Consider the following 18,475-nt stretch of genomic DNA (forward strand, 5'->3'; position numbering starts at 1 on the left):
TTCCTCTAACAGTGCCTTCATCTTCAGCATTTCCTTTACATCAACACTTGATGGATATTTATGAAATGTCTTTGCTTTGCTGAGGACGTCACTTTTTCCTTACTTTTTAACCCATGGTATGATTTCTTCCTTTAGAACACACAGAGCTTTCCATGGTGGATATGGTTTTAACAAATCATTTTTTAGTTATCCTCACCTCTTTGGGTCTTTTTATAAGTGGAGATCTTCGCTATCCATCCTCCTCTGTCTTAATGGTAGGTGAATTGCTCTGTAACTAATAATTAACCTTAAATATCTTCTGTGACATAAAGTAGAAATAGTGGATACTTGAGTTATGTGTGGTGTATCTTAGAACTAAAATGCTTCTTCCTTTTAAAAAACGTAAAAGCGTAATATAGTGACTTTTCCCTTTGCCTTATAGTGTTGAATATATCATTTGGAAATGGTGCTAGCTTTATTGCTATACAAATTTATGAGACGTTTCAAATAATTCATATAGAAAATACCCTATATACTTATAAATAGTCATATATGTTCCCAAAATGCTTTAAGGTACAAAAAGCCAGATATAGTATTACAAAATAACATAAATTAAAATTATGTCCTTCTGATGAGTTTTTTCTTTTTATTCTTAAATGGCTATATCAAAGCTTCGACACCATGTTTTTTGTTTTAAAGTGCTTCCTCAGCTTCTGCTTTGTCACTCCCATCTGCTCCAAAATAAAGCATTGAAAAGAGACATTAATAAATAAATAAATAAAGTAATTAAAAGTAAGTTTTGGGATTGAGAGAAGGGAAATCAGTTCTTAAATATGTTAATAAATAGCTCTCAAAATTACCTCAACAGAAATAAGAACAGTAATAAAGACTTAGGAACAGTAGGAGAAAAGATTGGGGAAGTGTAGAAGGGATGATTGTATTGGTTAAGAAATAGTTATTTCTTATACATGGTAATTATTACCTTTTTTCAGGTTTTCGAATATTCACAACCTTCCTTCTTCCTCATTATCTCTAAGAAAGTATCATTTGTTGCTCAGACAGCTAATAGATCTGGCCTTTTATGTGCTTATCATGTGGTTGCTAAAGAAGAGAGTTGAAACAGCCAGGAGCGTGACCTGAGGTCAAAGCACAGAGAATTAGGTGTGGGCTGTACATCCTGAGGACCTGGTCTAGGGGCTGTACTGGGCTGGGCAGAAGACAGAGTGGCCGTGGAGAAAATAGTGGGATAAGGATGTGCCTTCCTAAACCCCAGTCGGTGGCCGACCTAGTTTCTTCCTATACACTTCCTAACTCCTCCATTTAAATCATTAAAAGGTGGGGTTTTGGTCTCAGATCCTTTCTGGAATTAAGTTAAAGTATAAATAAATTAATCAAATGGTGAAACAAGGCAAAGACTGAGGGGGAAATCTCCAAGACACGGTGCAAACTACTTAAGAAGCTGGTTTTAGTGTTTGATACTCCTAACTGCTGGGATGTAAAAAAATCATCTCCTTTAGTATAATTTAAATTGCTGTTTTATTATGCCTTCTGATTTACAAGCAAAGATTAAAATTCCTTTTTTTCTTTCTTCTAGTTCTCAAGGGCAGACTTTTGTGGTTTCGAAAGGGTAAGAAGCTTTTAGTTTCCAAGGGTTGGTTAAAAGATATGTGTTTCCTTAGTGACCTAAGAGATGAGGTGCAAGACAAGAATTCATAATATAGATTATTATTGCTGATACTATAATATTATTTACAGTTTGAACTAAAAACACGTATTTCCAATAACCATTAAGCAATGATATCCCCTTCTGTTTCAAAGGAGGAAATGCCCCTTCTTTGTCTCTGAGGTGGTCCCCACCCCATCTTTATATGTTCTGTCCAGGATTGCTGTGGTTGTTCAGTGCGTTCTGCACAAGGACACCCAGTTGAAAAGATAGTGAGAGCCGAAATATGGCTAACACTTGACTCGCCAGTCCGCTTACCCCCCACCCCCGTGTGGGTCTGTGCCTACCTGGAGAAAGGGGCACTCTTTCTTTTTCATTTTTTATAAATTTATTTTATTTATTTATCTTTGGCTGCACTGAGTCTTCGTTGCTGTGTGCGGGCTTTCTCTAGTTGCGGCGAGCGGGGCGGGGGCTACTCTTCGTTGCGGTGCGCGGGCTTCTCACGCGGTGGCTTCTTTTGTTCTGGAGCATGGGATCTAGGTATGCGGGCTTCAGTAGTTGTGGAAAGCGGGCTTAGTTGCTCCACAGCAGCATGTGGGATCTTCCTGCACCAGGGGTCGAACCTGTGTCCCCTGCCTTGGCAGGCGGTTTCTTAACCACTGTGCCACCAGGGAAGTCCCGGGGCGCTCCTTCTAATTTGATACAAGTACCATGTAAACTCTGATTCTACAGCTCTGATTCTGGATTTTGTTCCATCAGTTACCTCCCCTCTGTTACAAGGTCAAGTTCTGAGATTCAACTAAGTCATTCCCATCAACATATAAGCATGCTGTAGTTTGGAAAGCACAACAAAATTATGAGCATTTCTAGCCTTTTGCCATGTCTCCTCCCCATTCTGTCCTCATACAGGCCTGTGGGCACACACTCACCTGTGCATACACACGCACACTCACTCAGACCGTCTAAAGCAAAGGGGCACTTATTTCTCAGGAAACAAAAGGAACTGACTTCTTGCTGTACTGATTGGAAGAAATGTGAGGCTGAGAACTGGGAAGGCCAGGTAGGCAAAACTGATTTACATCAGAAAGAACAAGGGGGAAAACTGTCAAGAGAGAGTTCCAAACCTAGCTAAACTATATCATTCAAGAATGAGGGTGAAGAAAAGAAATTGTCACAGATAAGGCATCAGGAGAGCTTACTATCCAGAGACTCCCGTGAAGGAGTGGGATGCCAGAAATAAAGACAGAACTAGAAATGTAAGCTGTAAGTGAGGCAGGAACCTTGTTTGTGCTTTTTACCAGACCTAAGCCTGCCCTTCTTTTTTCTTATAGCTGCAAATATTCCATTGTGTGAACTTAACCAGAGTTTACTTAGCCTGTCTCCTATTGATGGATACTTGGACTAACCTCATCAGACTTTAGGTTTCATGTCAATAACTATCCTATTTACTATTGTATGCTATTATTAGGCTGCCTTGTAGATAGGCTGTCTCAATAAATATTTGCAGAATCCATGAGTGAATAAATGAAGACGGACAGGAGTCCAGTCTTGGACAAGCTTAGTAGCCATGCAGCATGGAACTTTGAGCAGTCATATACCTCTCTGGGCCTCAATTTCTTCATTTTAAAATGGGCATGACAATATCTACCTCTTAGAGGTGAAGTGATTAAATAACATTACATAAGAAAAACCTCGGCCTGGTTCACGAATCAAAGTAGCAACTTTAAAAAAAAAAAAAGCTGGGTTTTCTCCCCAAACAGATAGTCAGAAACTTCTGAAGGCAAATGACAGAAACCAAACTAAAACTGATTTTAGCGAAGGAGAGGAAGTTGTTGGCTCATGTGAACAGGGAATTCAAGGAGTGAATAAATCCAGCTTCCAGACATGACTGGATTTAGTGCCTAACAGATGTCCGTCCGACCCTGTCTTCTCAGCATTTGAGTCTGCTTTCCTCTACATTAGCTTCATTCTCAGTGGGTTTTCTCCGATTGTCAGGAAGAATAGCCACCAGGTTTATGTGCCATCAGTTTAGCACTCCCCACAGGAATAAAGTATCTCTTTCTCCGTGGTTCTAGCAAGCCTCAGGGCCGACTCATTAACCTGAGTTGGATCCTGTGTGTATTCCTGACCCATCTTTGTGACTCTAAATCAGGCCTGGGGCGTGAGCTCATCCTTGGAATAAAGTCAGCCTGATCAGATTAAATTATCCCCAAGGATATTCACTGGACTGTTACGAGTTTTATTCCAGGTAGGAAAAAAAAAAAAGAAGGAATCTAAAGAGTAAAAAAGGAATCAGGGCCCGATAAAGATTCTATACTAATTGCCCAGATATAATCATGATAATTATGGCATCCTGAAAAACTGAAAATTTATATGAGAACTCAAAAGGCTCATTTGATATAAAACCATAGGTTGAAATTCAAATAAATTATTGTCCACTCCATTTTAAAAGGCTTTTTTGTTTGTTCAGCGGTTTTATCAAGATATAATTCACATAGCATAAAATTCACCCACTTAAAGTGTACAATTCAATGGCCTTTAGTATATTCACAGAGTTGTGCAAGCATCACCACAATCTATTTTAGAACATTTTAAAGGCTTTTAATGCACAGATTATGCAGATTTTATTACTGGTCTTTAAAAATGTAAGAAGGTCTTCCTTTTGTCTCAACAATAATATGAGAGTCAGAATCTTCCTATGTTGACTAAAAAAAAAAAAATACACAACCTAAAAGTTGAGTTATGTTTTATTCAGTGGACAAAACTGAGGACATAAGCCTGGGACACAGACTCTCAGATAGCTCTGAGAGACTGCTCCTAAGAGGTAAGGGAGGAGGAGGATATTTAGGAGTTTTTGCAACAAAGACCAGGTAGTCGGAACATCAAAAGATTACTGTTAATGAAAGAAAACCAGATATCTCAAGTTAAGGAATTTAGTCCTTTTTCTACGTACAGGAAGATGCAAGAGTCTGGGCTCCCTGAAATCATTCCTTTGATGTGCACCTCAGCTATCTGGGGCCAGTATCCTGTGCTTTGTCATCCTGAGTCTCCTCAGGGTGCATCCTTGGGGGGTGGCTGCAGTGACTGAGGGCTTGGCAGTGGGCAGCTCATTTGTCTCTGTCCTGAGTTCCCTCAGGGCTCACCATTGGAGTGGCTGTAGTGGCTTGATGGCTGCAACATCCTTTGTTTACTGATATGGCAGGCAACATTTTTTCATTGACACCTATTACAAAACCATCTCAAATTCTTGCATATAATTCATATCCAACATATATAATCTCACCTTCTTGGAAGCTTCTCCCATATGACCAATTTTTCAAAACCTGTATTTTTGTGGCTTTTTTTCTTATTGCTTCTTGCTGCTGTCAGGCCTCTGGGAAGTCTCCTTAAACCTAGCTGCAGCTGAAGGAGAATAAAAGATAAGCATGTGACCCATTTTAACTGTAATGAAAGACCAGCAGCTCCTGAGAGCCTCGGAAAGACAGCTCATAGAGAGTAGCGTCTTCCATTAACATATGCCAATCATGCGAAATTTCTTTTTATTCCTTTTTTGTGTGTTGTTCAAAAAGCATATTCTTGTTTCTTGTCCTCATTCCACGAACTTTCATTTTGCTGGCATACAGTTTTTCTTCTTTTATTTGCCTCACATTCCTGAACTATTGAACTTTTAAAATTTCTTATAAGTTTTTCTATTTTTACATCTTAAGGCTACATATTGCCTAAATGACATTTTTGTTTATTTATGTAGGTTGACTACATCAAAGGAAAACTGTGGTATAATGAAAGATGTTTTGCTAACAGAGAACATTTTGAAGGTAAATTTTAGTTAAAGAACTATTAATAAGCTTTTTTCAACATAGCTAGCATATATAGATTAGATAAAATGAAATAAAATAAAAACAGAATTAAATATAAAGATAGGTTTGTTTTGTATAAGTTAATGGCCTAAAACTGGGGAGGAAATTAGTTTAAATCTGATACAATAGGCATGCCCTGTTGTAAGTGCAAGAAGATTGTACTGTAAATGATTGTATCATTTAATTAGTGATACGTTTAAAAATATAGATGCTACTTATAATTTCTGTACCTTTATATTTTATAGTTGATTATGTTACTATCACCTTTGAGAGAAACAGGACCCTAAGTGAGGTATGGTATTAAATATTTTAAAAAGTAAGAAATTTTATTGTTCATGATTTCATAGGTTGTTATTAATCTAAAAAATGGCAATTCTATAGACTCAAAAGCTTAACAATCATTCTTTGCTCCCAGTGGTGCCTGTACTTAGATTTAATGGTAATTACCTAATTATGTTAGATCTAGACCCACACAGTGGTTCTAGAAAAACAATTCATGCCAGAAAGGGATGCTTTGCAGTGTTTTCTGGACTCATATCCCCCAGAAGAGAAGCACAGGCATTAAAGATATATCACTATTATTTGTGGCCAGTCATGACAACACAATTAGTGTTGTTCATTAGTTTATTTGCCTACAAGAACTAATTAGGACTTTTATAGTTCAAGAATGGCATTAACTTTTCCTTTCTCTTTTTGTAGGCAAGCTCTTGTTTTTATAGTAAAGAACCATTTCTTGAATGGTTACCTTGCTTACCCCCCATTTCAAAAGGAATGAAAACTATTCTTTCAACTGTGGTAACATTTCTTGTTGACCAAGAACAGAGTTCTGGAGTCTACCTCTTCCATAACCAGGTAGGCCTTATAGCCCAGAGGTGATTGCTCTTGACACCACAGTAGTGAAAATTTACCTTTGCAAAACTTATTTCCAAGTTCTTTTTATCTTTGACAATAGAAGGTGATAAAATTGGCTACAGTGAAATTATTTATGGTTAACAATATAGTTTGATACTTTATAGATGTCTTGCCTCTTATTGTCATTCAGTTTGATGAAAATGGAAAATACAGCGCTGTTTGTGTATTAATGCTTCTTTGCTTATTCTTCAGGAGAATGTAAGCTGAGTTTGGTCTATATAAATTTAAGTGTCTGTAAAATGGTTAGTTTAAATGAACAAAAAGTGGAACTAGCCCTACCCTCATGATTTTAGGGGAGAAAAAAAATAATTCTCCTCTACCCTCTTATGTTCAACTTTTGGGGCCCTGCAAATTAAACTGACAAAAGACAGATTAACAGGAGAAAAGAAAACAATTTATTTATGCATGCAGTGCACATACGTGTGGGTGAAAGTCAGTGATGAATAATTCAAAAGGTAGTTAAAATTTGGAGGTTATATGCCATCTTAATAGTTTAAGGGGTTGATCGAGAAAGGTACTTAAGGGAAAACAAATGAAAAGATAATGGTTTACAGGAGAACAAACAGGAGATAAGGAAGTTTGTGATGTTTGTTTGTACAGGTATGCGTGGTCTTTCCGGCTCCTTCAGGGCCATAAAACTCCCCTGGGAAGGGATTTGGGGTAGGTTTTGTTCACATTCTGCCTTCTGGGAGTAGATCTGCTCTGAAGAGGAATTAATGGCAGCCTTTTATCCCAGAAGTTGCTGCTTTTAGTCAGATAATGGAAGGATTTTGTCTGCATCTCTTGAATCTCAAATATCTTCAGCTTAAAATAATCTTTATACCAAAGTGGCATGCCTTGGAGGTGCGTATTCTGATCCCCTTCAAAATCATGATCTGACAGAATTGGAGTGTGGCCTAGGCATCCACACTTTTAAAAAGTAGTTTGACATTATAGTTATGAGCATGGGCCTTGGAGTCTGTTGAGTTCAGTAATGATTCTACAATAAATCCCCCCATGACATTTATTATTTAATAATAATAATTAAATTATTATTAATTAAATTATTATTATTAAATAATAAATGGGAAAATTATTTAATCTCCTTTACTTCATGTTCAACATCTATAAAATGGACATATATGGTGGGGGGACGCAGAGTAAAGGGATACCAGTAGTTGCTAATCCTTCCAATTCTATGCTGTGTTAATGGTTTTGTGCCTATCTTAATCCAAATCCAAGTAACAGGAAACTCTAAAAATTGTAACATAGACTAGTACTATTGGTGGAAAAAATCTTATGAATTGCTTCTGCTTTGTTTATCTATTTCTAGAAAAAAACCACTGTCTCTGTGAGGATCCTAAAAAACAACAAACCAAGATTAATACAAAAATTTCCACTTTTCTTATTTCCTTCATCATTTTCTTCTCCTGTTGGAATGATATTCCACCCACGAAGCCATTTTCTGTATGCTTATGGTAATCAGGTGTGTATGAAACTTCACACTCTAGTATAGATGTAAATCATTCACTTGTTCTATGCTGAGTGATTATACATCAAGTAAAGAACAGAGTCACTCTGATGGTCAGGGAGGTGGAAAGCCTGATGAAGAGAGAATGAGAGGAGAGGAATTAGTGACAGTGAATACAAACAAATCTTTTGCAAAGTTTTGCTGAAAAGTGGAGCACGGAATTGTAGCAGTGTTTGAAGAAAGAAAGGTCAAAAGAAGAGTTTTTTTAAAGATAGGAGGAATTACGTTGTGTGCTTATGGGACTTATTTGGTAGAGAGGAAAAGCTGACGATGCAGGAAAGAGAGAAAAGAAATTGCTAGAGTGACATTTCTAAAGAGGTGAGAGGAGATGAGGTCTATGAACTAGTGGAGAGATTGGCCTTAGGAGCACAGACAGTTGTTCTATAGTAACGGGAGGAAGGAAGGATTTTCGGGTTCAAAAGCTGGTAGGCAGGTGGGTAGCTATGGTAATGGAAGGTGTGGGAATTTATCTTCTATTTTCTCAACAAAAATCAAAGTTATTGTTTACTAGTGAGGATGGAGGAGGATTGTTGAGGGGTTGAGGAAGGAGAGAACAGAGTAAAATAGTTGCCTAGGAAGATGGGAGAATGAATTGACTAAGGTAATCCAATATGATTGCTTGAGCTTTGTGCTCATGAATTCAACATGTGACCAGTTCAGCATTATCAAATGTTCTTTTCCACATTCAACTGTGGAAAAGGCAGGGGTTTGTATTAACCACAATACAACAGTTTCTTGGAGTTCTACCAAGAAATTATTAAGAAGTGAAAAAGTATACAGAGGGGAATGCAATAAGACAAAGAAAAAAAATTAAGAAATCAAAGGCATGAATATTAAAAAGTAGCAAACAAAATCTATTTACTTGCAGAAGATCTGATTGTCTTTATAGAAAATCTAAAAGATACATACAAATTACTAAAACAAGATGGGAGTTAAAGTTAAACTAGGCAGGAGGTAAAGTCAATCTCATTTCTGCACACGATCAACAATAAATTTGAAAACATAATTTTTAAGACACTATTTACAATAGCAGAAACAAAGCAAAACAAAACAGAAATACACAAACAAAAACTATAAAGTACCTAAGAATAAATCTAAGATTTCTAAGACCTATATGTAGAAAATTATAAACTTCACTGAAGGACATTTAAAACTTTATAAAGAAATGAACATAAACATGCTTGTGGACAAGAAAACTTGACTATTAATATCAATTCTTCCTTAAATTAATCTGTAGATCTAATACAACTCTAATCAAGATCCCAAGATTTGTTGTGGAGTTTAAGTTGACTCTAAAATATATATGGTATATGTAAATTATACCTCAATTAAAAATTTTTTTAAGTAAAGCAAAAAGAAAAAAAATAATTATACATGGAAAAACAAAAGACCAAGAGTAACCAAGACACTTCTGAAGAAGAATAAAGGGGAGGGACTTGTATTACCAGACATTAACACTATTTTAAAAGTTGTAATAATTTTGGTAATGCAGTTTTGGCCCAGGAGTAGACAAATTGACCAACGGGATAAAATAGCCCACAAGTAGACCCATGCAAATCTAGAATATTGATAGAGGCCAAAGTGACATCACAGGGGGAAATAAGAGACTGCTCAAAATGGGATGGGAAGTTTGGTTATACATATGGAAACTGTTGAAATATATCCCCACATTGCAACATACATCAAGCTCAAGTCCTGACAGATTACTAATTTAAATATCAAAACTTTTAGAGGGAAAAAAATGAATATCTTTCTGAACTCAGTGTGGGAAATCATTTTAAAACAAGACTAAAAAACCAATAACCATAAAAGAAAAGAGAACTTCACCTTCATTAAAAAGAAGAATTCTGGATCAGCAAGATGGCAGACTAAGAAGCTTCAGGCCATTGCTCTTCCACAGAGGCACTGAGTTAGCAACAATATACAGATCAGAGTACCTTTACAAGAACTTTAGAGACCAGTTGAGAAGCTACAGCACTCAGACCAACATAAAACCAAAAAAGGATTCTACAAAGGGGTGGGAAAATTTGCAGTGTGTGCCCATCTGTCCTGCCCCCATTCAATTTAGCATGGCACAACCAGGAAGAAACCTCCCACACCAGGGATCCTCCCTTGGAATAGAGACAGAAGAGTGGGCCTTGTGTCCAACATTCTGGCTTGTCTGGGGGCTGCTCAAGGGACTGGTTTCTGTCTAGCCTAACTCAGAACACTGATGCGACATGCAGCATTGTTTGGAAGCTGCTGAAAAGGGGGAGTAATATTGACAAGATGACAGGCTAGGAAGTTTCAGACCCTCACTTTCCCCCAGAACCACAAAGATAGCAATATACAAACCAGCATACCTTTGCAAGGACTCTACAGGCCTGTTGAGAAGCTACAGCACCCAAACCAAGCTAAAACCAAGAAGGGATTCCAGCAAAAGGGATAGAAAAACTTGCAACATTTTGCACATACATCCATGCCTCTCCTCCTATTTGACTTAGTGCAGCACAACTTGAAGGAAACTTCCCACACCAAGGATCCTCCCTCAGGACAGAAACAAAAGAGCTAACAGTGCATCCAATGTTCTGGCAAGACCAGGGGCTGCCTGACAGACTGGAATCTGTCTCACTTGACTGAAAGCACCGATGGAACTGGTAGCCTTGTTTGGAAACTGCTGAAAACAGATATGATCACTGCAGCACATTAGAATTGCAGTTCTGCAGGCAGATGCCAGCGGCAGCAAGAGCTATGGGCTTCTGAGAAAAAGCAGGGATAAGCAGTTTAGGGAATTTGAGACAACTAAAAGCACAGAACAAGCCAGAGAAGGCACATCCTCAGAAAAGATTTCAGAGGTCCTAGAATCTCTAACTGGGCAGATTGGTAGAGGTCTGCATAAAGCCAGTCCATAAAAACTGGAAATGTGGTTGCTTTATCTGATGCCCAAGTCTCAAAACAACAACAGCAACATCAGAAGGCATACAAAGAAACAGGCATACATGATCCAATCAAAGGAACAAAATAAAACTCCAGAAAATGACCCTAAAGAAATGCAGATCTATGAGATGCCTGACAAAGAATTGAAAACCACTGTCATAAAGGTGCTCAAAGAGTCAGACAAGAACACAGATAACTAAGAGAAATAAGGAAAATAATGCATGGACAAAATGAGAATATCAAAAAGAGATAGAAATCATTTTAAAAGGTCAAACAGAAATTCCAGAACTGAAAAATACAGTAACTGAACTGAAAAACTCACTAGACAAGTTTAACAGCAGACAAGATCAAGCAGAAGAAGGAATCAGCAAATTGAAGAGAGGTTATTTGAAATCATCAAGTCAGAGGAGCAAAAAGAAAAAAGAATGAAGAAAAGTGAAGAGAACCTCAGGAATTTACAGATACTATCAAATGGACCTACATATGCATTATGGGAGTCCCAGAAGGTGAAGAAAGAGAGAGAAAGGGACACAGAGCTTATTTAAAGAAATAATGGTCAAACACTTCTCAAATTTGAGGGGGAAAATGGACATACACATTAAAGAAATTCCAATCAGAATAAGTCCAAAGAGACCAACACTGAAACACATTATAATCAAACTGTCAAAAGTCAAAGACAGAATCTTGTAAGCAGCAAGAGAAAAGTGACTTTGTCACATACAAGGGAACTTTCATAAAATTATCAGTGGATTTCTCAGCAGAAGCAGTGCAAGCCAGAAGGGAGTGGGATGATATATTCAAAGTGCTGAAAGGGAAAAAAAACCCCAAAAAACTGTCAATCAAGAATACTGTATTTGGTAAACTGTCATTCAAAAATGAAGGGGAAATTAAGATTTTTCCCAGATAAACTAAAGCTGAAGGAGTTCATTACAACTATACCTGCTCTGCAAAAAAAATGCTGAAGAGAGTCCTGCAAGACAAAACTAAAGGATGCTAGATAGCAACATGAAGTCACATGAAAATAAAAAGTTTTGCAATAATATAAAAACTTGGACAAATACAGTAACTTGTATTAATGTTATTTTGGTGCATAAGTTCACTTTTAATTCTTGTATAGGATTTACATGAGAAAAATATTTTTAAAACTATAGATATGTTAACAAGTATATAATATAAAAGCATGTAATTTATGACATCAATAACATAAAGTGTGGGGGTGGAGCTGTATAGGAGGTGATTTTGTATACAGTTGAAGTTAAGTTGTTATCAGATTAAAAATAGAATATAATATTTTATGTAATTGCAGTGGTAACTACAAAGAAAAATATATATGTGGAATATATACACAAGAACACAAGAAGGAAATGAAAGAATGTCACTACAAAAAAAAAAACAAAAAACACAAAGGAAGACAGTAAGAGAGGAAAGGAGGGACAAAAAGCTACAAGACATATGAAACAATAAATAAAATGGTAATAGTAAATCCTTTCCTGTCAGTAATTATTTTACATTTAAATAGACTAAATATCCCAATCAAAAGACAAATTAGCTGAATGGATTTAAAAAAAAAAACAGGATGCAATTATAGTCTGTCTACAAGAGACTCACTTTAGATCTGAGGACATAGGCTGAAAACGAAAAGATTGAAAAAATATTTCATGCAAATGTTATCCAAAAGATCAGGGATGGCTATACTATTTTGTAATCATACAAAATAGACTTTAAGTCAGAAATCATTGCAAGAAACAAAGACATTATATAAGAATAAAAGGTCAATTCACCAAGAAGATATAACCATTATAAATATTTATGCATGAAACATCAGAGCAAACTTTGAAATATAAATATGAAGCAAACTTTGAAAGAATGAAGGGAGAAATCGATAGCAACATAATCATAAGAGACTTCATACTCCACTTTCAATAATGGATAGAACAACCAGACAGAAGATAAATAAGGAAACAGAAGACTTGAACAACACTGTAGACCAATTGCACCTAACCGATGTAATCAGAATACTGCACCCAGCAACTGCAGAATAAATTCTTCTCAAATACACACAGAACATTCTCTAGGATAGATCATATGTGAAGCCACAAAACAAGTCTCAACACATTTTAAAAGATTGAAATTATACAAAGTATATTTTCCAATCACAGTGGAATGAAACTAGAAGTCAATAGAAGGAAAACTGGAAAATCCACAAGTATGTGGAAATTAACACATTCTTAAACAACCAGTGAGTCAAAGAGGTAGTCATAAGGGAAATCAGAAAATACCTTGAGAAAGTTAAAATGAAAACAAGACATATTGCAGCACTATTTACAATAGCTGAGACATGGAAGCAACCTAAATTTCCACCAACAGGTAAATGAATGAATAAAGAAGATGTGGTGTATATATACACAATAGAATACTACTCCGCCATAAAAAATAATTAAATAATGCCATTTGCAGTAACATGGATCAACCTAGAGATTATCATACTAGATGAAGTAAGCCAGACAGAGAAAGATAAATATCATATAATATCGCTTACATGTGGAATCTGAAAAAAAAAAAAAAAAAAAGGATACAAGTGAACTTATTTCAAAAACAGAAAGAGACTCACAGACATAGAAAACAAATTTATGGTTACCAAAGGGGAAAAGGGGGTGAGGAGAGGGATAAATTAAGAGGTTGGGGTTAACACATATACACTACTATATATAAAACAGATAAACAAGGACTTACTGTCTAGCACATGGAACTATACCCAGTGTTTTGTAATAACCTATAAGGAAAGAGAATCTGAAGAATATATATATATATAACTGAATCGCTGTGCTGTACACCTGAAACTAACATGATATTGTAAATCAACTATACTTCAATGAAAAATAAAAAATAATCTGTGAAAAAAAACTTACGGGATGCAGCAATAACAGTACTAACAGGGAAGTTTATAGCTATAAACACATATTAAAAAGAAAAATCTCAAATTAACAACCTAATTTTACGACTTAAGGAACTAGAAAAAAAGACCCACCAAACCAAAGCTAGCAGATGGAAGGAAATAATAAAGACTAGAGAAGAGATAAATGTAATCACGAATAGAAAAATAGGAAAAAAAGCAATGAAATTGAGCTGCTTTATTGACGGGCCTTAGCTAGATTAACTAAGAAAAAGAAGACAACTAAAATTGAAAGAGGGGACATTACAATTGATGCCACAGAAATAAGGAGGATATGAGAATATTATGAACAGTTGTATGCTAACAAACTGGATAACCTAGAAGAAATGGGTAAATTCCTAGAAACATACAACCTCCTAATTCTTAAATTGTGAAGGCATAGGAAATCTGAACAGACCAATAACTAGTTAGGAGATTGAATCAGTAATCAAACCTCCCAACAAAGAAAAGCCCAAGACGGGATGGCTTCATTGGTGAGTTGTTCCAAATATTATATTTAAAGAAGAATTAACACCAATCCTCCTCAAACTCATACCAAAAAAAATGAAGAGGAAGGAACACTTCCAAGGTCATTCTATGATGCCACCATTATCCTGATACCAAAGCCAGACAAGGATACTACAAGAAAGGAAAACTAGAGACCAAATCCCTAGAAAACACTGATGCAAAAATTCTCAACCAAATACTAGGAAACTGAATTCAACAGCACATTAAAAGGATTATACATACCGTGACCATGTGGGATTTGTTCCTAGAACACAGAGATGGTTCAACATATGAAACTGATCAATGTAATAATACACCACATTAACAGAATGAAAGAAAAAAAAATCACAGCATCATCTCAATTGATACAAAAGAGCATTTGACAAAATTCAGCATACTTTCAAGATAAAAACACTTAACAGGCTAGAAATAGAAGAAAACTACCTAAACATAATGAAAACCATATATGAGAAACCCACAGTGAGCATTATGCTTGATGGTGAAAGACTTAAAGCTTTTCCTCTAAGATCAGAAACAAGGCAAGGAAGCCCACTCTCACCACTTCTATTCAATATAGTACTGGAAGTTCTAACCAGAGCTATTAGACAAGAAAAAGAAATTTAAAAGTATCTGCATATAAAAGGAAGAAGTAAAATTATCTCTATGCACAGATGATATGATCTTGTATGTAGAAAACTCTGAAGATTCTACAAAACAAACAAAACAAAAACAAAAAAACCTGATTAGAACTAATAAAGGAATTCAGCACAGAAGTCTCATTTTAATATGGATAAACACTCTCCTCCATATCCAAATACATCCAGTATGTATCAAATCGGTTGATAGGAGGAGGCCCAGTTGGGAGATGATGGAATAACTTTGTTCTTTGGTACATTCACAATGCATACTGTTTAAAACTGAAGACTGCCACGTACACTTTTGCACAAACTCTAGGAAGGAAATAGACGGTTGACCAAGTAGGTAAGGAGTCTGTCTGTAGGTCTGTGTGTGTGTGTGTGTGTGTGTGTGTGTGTGTGTGTGTGTGTGTGTGTGTGAAGGATGTGGGAGCATGGTCATGGTTCATGACTTTTCTTATGTAGGAAGATTAGGTAACTGATGACTGTTACATGGCAGCTCTTTAGTGAGGTATTATCTTTTTATTCCCTTAGGTATGGCTTTCAATTGATGGCGGCAACACCTTTGAATTTATAGCTGACTTTGATGATGATATCATAAAGAATACTTATCATAGTTTTTATACTTCAGATATTACTTTTGTTTCCCGAAGTGGAAAGGTTTACTTGACAAAGGCAGGTGAGGAATTCACTTTTATTGGTATAAGCACTACCTGTGAGCCAGGGATTAGAAGATTTATTTTAAAATCTGCCATATTAATGAACTAATCCTAAGGTCACAGACCTATTAGGGGTGATGGATTTTAAAAAATTTTTTACTGTAATAAAAAGAAACATAACAAAATTTACCATCTTAACCATTTTTAAGTGTATAGTTCAGTGGTATTAAATACATGCAAATATTCTGCAAGCATCTCCAACATCCGTCTCCATAACTCTTTTCATCTTGAAACTCTATACCCTTTAAAAAATAAATCCCCACTCCTCTCTTCCCCACAGCCTCTCACAGCTACCATTCTACTTTCTGTCTCTATGACTTTGACTACTTTGGTACCTCATATAAGTGGAATCATACAGTGTTTGTCCTTTGTGACTAGATTATTTCACTTAGCATAATGTCCTCAAGGGTCATCCATGTAATAGCGTATGTCAGAGTTTTCTTCATCATTAAGGCTGAATAATATTCAGTTGTATGGTATATATGACATTTTGCTTGTCCATTCATACATCAGTGGACAGTTGGGTTGCTTCCATGTTTTAGCTATTGTGAATAGTGTTGCTATGAACATGGCTATACAGATATATCTTTGAGACCTGCTTTTATTTCTTTTGGGTATATACTCAGAAGTGGGATCGCTGGATCGTATGATAATTCTATTTTTAATTTTTTGAGGAACTGCAATACTGTTTTACACAGCACTGTACCATTTTACATTCTGACCCCCAGTGCAAAAGAGTTCCAGTTTCTCCACATCATTGCCAACCCTTGTTATTTTCTGGTCTTTTGATAGTAATCATCCTAATGGATGTGAAGTGGTTTTTCATTATAGTTTTGATTGCATTTCCCTAATTATTAGTGATGTTGAGCATCTTTTTATGTCCTTATTGACCATTTTTATATCTTCTTTGGAGAAATGTCTTTTGAAGTCCTTTACCTGTTTGTTAATCAGATTGCTTGTTTTTATTGTTGAGTTTTAGGAGTTTTCTACTTATTCTGCATGTTAATCCCTTGTCAGATATATGATTTGCAAATATTTTCTCCCATTCTGTGGGTTACCCTTAACTAATTTGGTTATTTCTTAAGTAGTTTTTTGATGCTATTGTAAATGGAATTGTTTTCCTAATTTTGTCTTCTAATTATTCATGTTAGTGTACAGAAATGCAACTGATTTTTGAGTGATGATTTTATATCCTGCTACGTTGCTGAATTCCATTATTAGTTCTAATAGGTCTTTTTTTTTTTTTGGTAGAAGCTTTAGGGATTTCTACATATAAGATCACATCATCTGTGAACAGAGATGATTTTACTACTTTCTTTTCAATTCTGATGCTTTTAACTTCTTTCTCTTGCTTAATGGCTCTGGCTAGAACTTCCAGTACTATATTGAATAGAAGTGGTGAGAGTGGGCTTCCTTGCCTTGTTCCTGATCTTAGAGGAAAAGCTTTAAGTCTTTCACCCTTGAGTATAATGTTCACTGTGGGTTTCTCATATATGGTTTTCATTATGTTTAGGTAGTTTTCTTCTTTTTTTTTATAATTTTTATTGGAGTATAGTTGCTTTACAATATTGTGTTAGTTTACACTGTACAGCAAAGTGAATCAGCTATACATATACATATACCCCCTTTTCTTTTGGATTTCCTTCTCATTTAGGTCACCACAGAGCACTGAGTAGAGTTCCCTGTGCTATACAGTAGGTTCTCATTAGTTATCTATTTTATACGTAGTATCAATAGTGTATATATCTCAATCCCAATCTCCCAATTCATCCCGCTCACCCCCCCACAGTTTTTTTCTATTTCTAGTCTGTTGAGTGTTTTATCATGAAAGTATGTTGAATTTTGTCAAATGCTCTTTTGTATCAGTTAAGATGATGTTGTGGGTTCTTTTCTTTCATTCTGTTAATGTGGTATATTACATTGATCAGTTTTCATATGTTGTTTGCATTCAATGTTCCTTGCATTCCAGGAATAAACCCTACTTAGTCATAGTGAATAATCCTTTTAATGTGCTGCTGAATTCTGTGTGCTAGTATTTTGTTGAGGATTTTTGCATCATTACTCATCAAGGATATTGGTCTACAGTTTTCTTTTTTCTTTTTTGATAGTGTTTTTGTTTGGCTTTGGTATCAGGATAATACTGGCCTCATGAAATGAGTTGGGAAATGTTCCCTCCTTTTCAATTTTTTGGAAAAGTTTGAGAAGGATCAGTATTAGCTCTTCTTTAAATGTTTTGTTGAATTCACCAGTGAAGCCGTCAGGTCCAGGGCTTTTCTTTGTTGAGAGATTTTTTTATTACTAATTCAATCTCCTTACTAGTTTTAGGTCTATTCAGATTTTCTATTTCTTCATGATTTACTTAGTCTTGTAGGTTTTTTTTCCTAGGAATTTTTCCATTTTATTTAGCTTATCCAATTTACTGGTGTACAGTTGTTTATAATACTCTCTTATAATCCTTTCTACTTCTGTAGAAGTAGCAGTAATGTTCTCACTTTCACTTCTGATTTTAGTAATTTGAGTCGTCTTTCTTTTTTTCTCAGTTCATCTAGGTAAAGGTTTATTGACCTTTTCAAAGAATCAACTTTTGATTTTATTGATTTTCTTTCTTGTTTTTCGACTCTCTATTCCATTTATCTCTGCTCTAATCTTTATTATTTCCTTTTTTCCTTGCTAGCTTTTGGTTTACTTTGTTCCTCTTTTTCTAGTTCCTTAAGTTTTAAAGTTAAATTGTTGATTTGAGAAATTTCTTGGTTTTTGTTTTAACAATTTTAATTGAGGTATAATTGACATATAACGTTATATTAGTTTTAGGTATACAACATAATGATTTTATATTTGTAGACAT

General features: G+C 35.6%; 1 protein-coding gene across 1 annotated transcript in view; it reads left to right on the forward strand.

Annotated features, from left to right (window-relative positions):
- CATSPERB (cation channel sperm associated auxiliary subunit beta) overlaps nt 1-18,475 on the forward strand; it is a 150,604-nt gene that overhangs the window by 51,256 nt on the left and 80,873 nt on the right. Inside the window, exons 8-15 of the mRNA XM_068547781.1 lie at nt 136-254; nt 1,574-1,606; nt 5,391-5,457; nt 5,745-5,791; nt 6,199-6,351; nt 6,867-6,869; nt 7,724-7,876; nt 15,446-15,590. Of these exons, the coding sequence (XP_068403882.1) occupies nt 136-254; nt 1,574-1,606; nt 5,391-5,457; nt 5,745-5,791; nt 6,199-6,351; nt 6,867-6,869; nt 7,724-7,876; nt 15,446-15,590 (720 nt within the window). The remainder of the gene's footprint in view (nt 1-135; nt 255-1,573; nt 1,607-5,390; nt 5,458-5,744; nt 5,792-6,198; nt 6,352-6,866; nt 6,870-7,723; nt 7,877-15,445; nt 15,591-18,475) is intronic.

This window comes from Eschrichtius robustus, chromosome 1 (genome assembly GCF_028021215.1).
Source record: "Eschrichtius robustus isolate mEscRob2 chromosome 1, mEscRob2.pri, whole genome shotgun sequence".
Lineage (NCBI taxonomy): Eukaryota > Metazoa > Chordata > Mammalia > Artiodactyla > Eschrichtiidae > Eschrichtius > Eschrichtius robustus.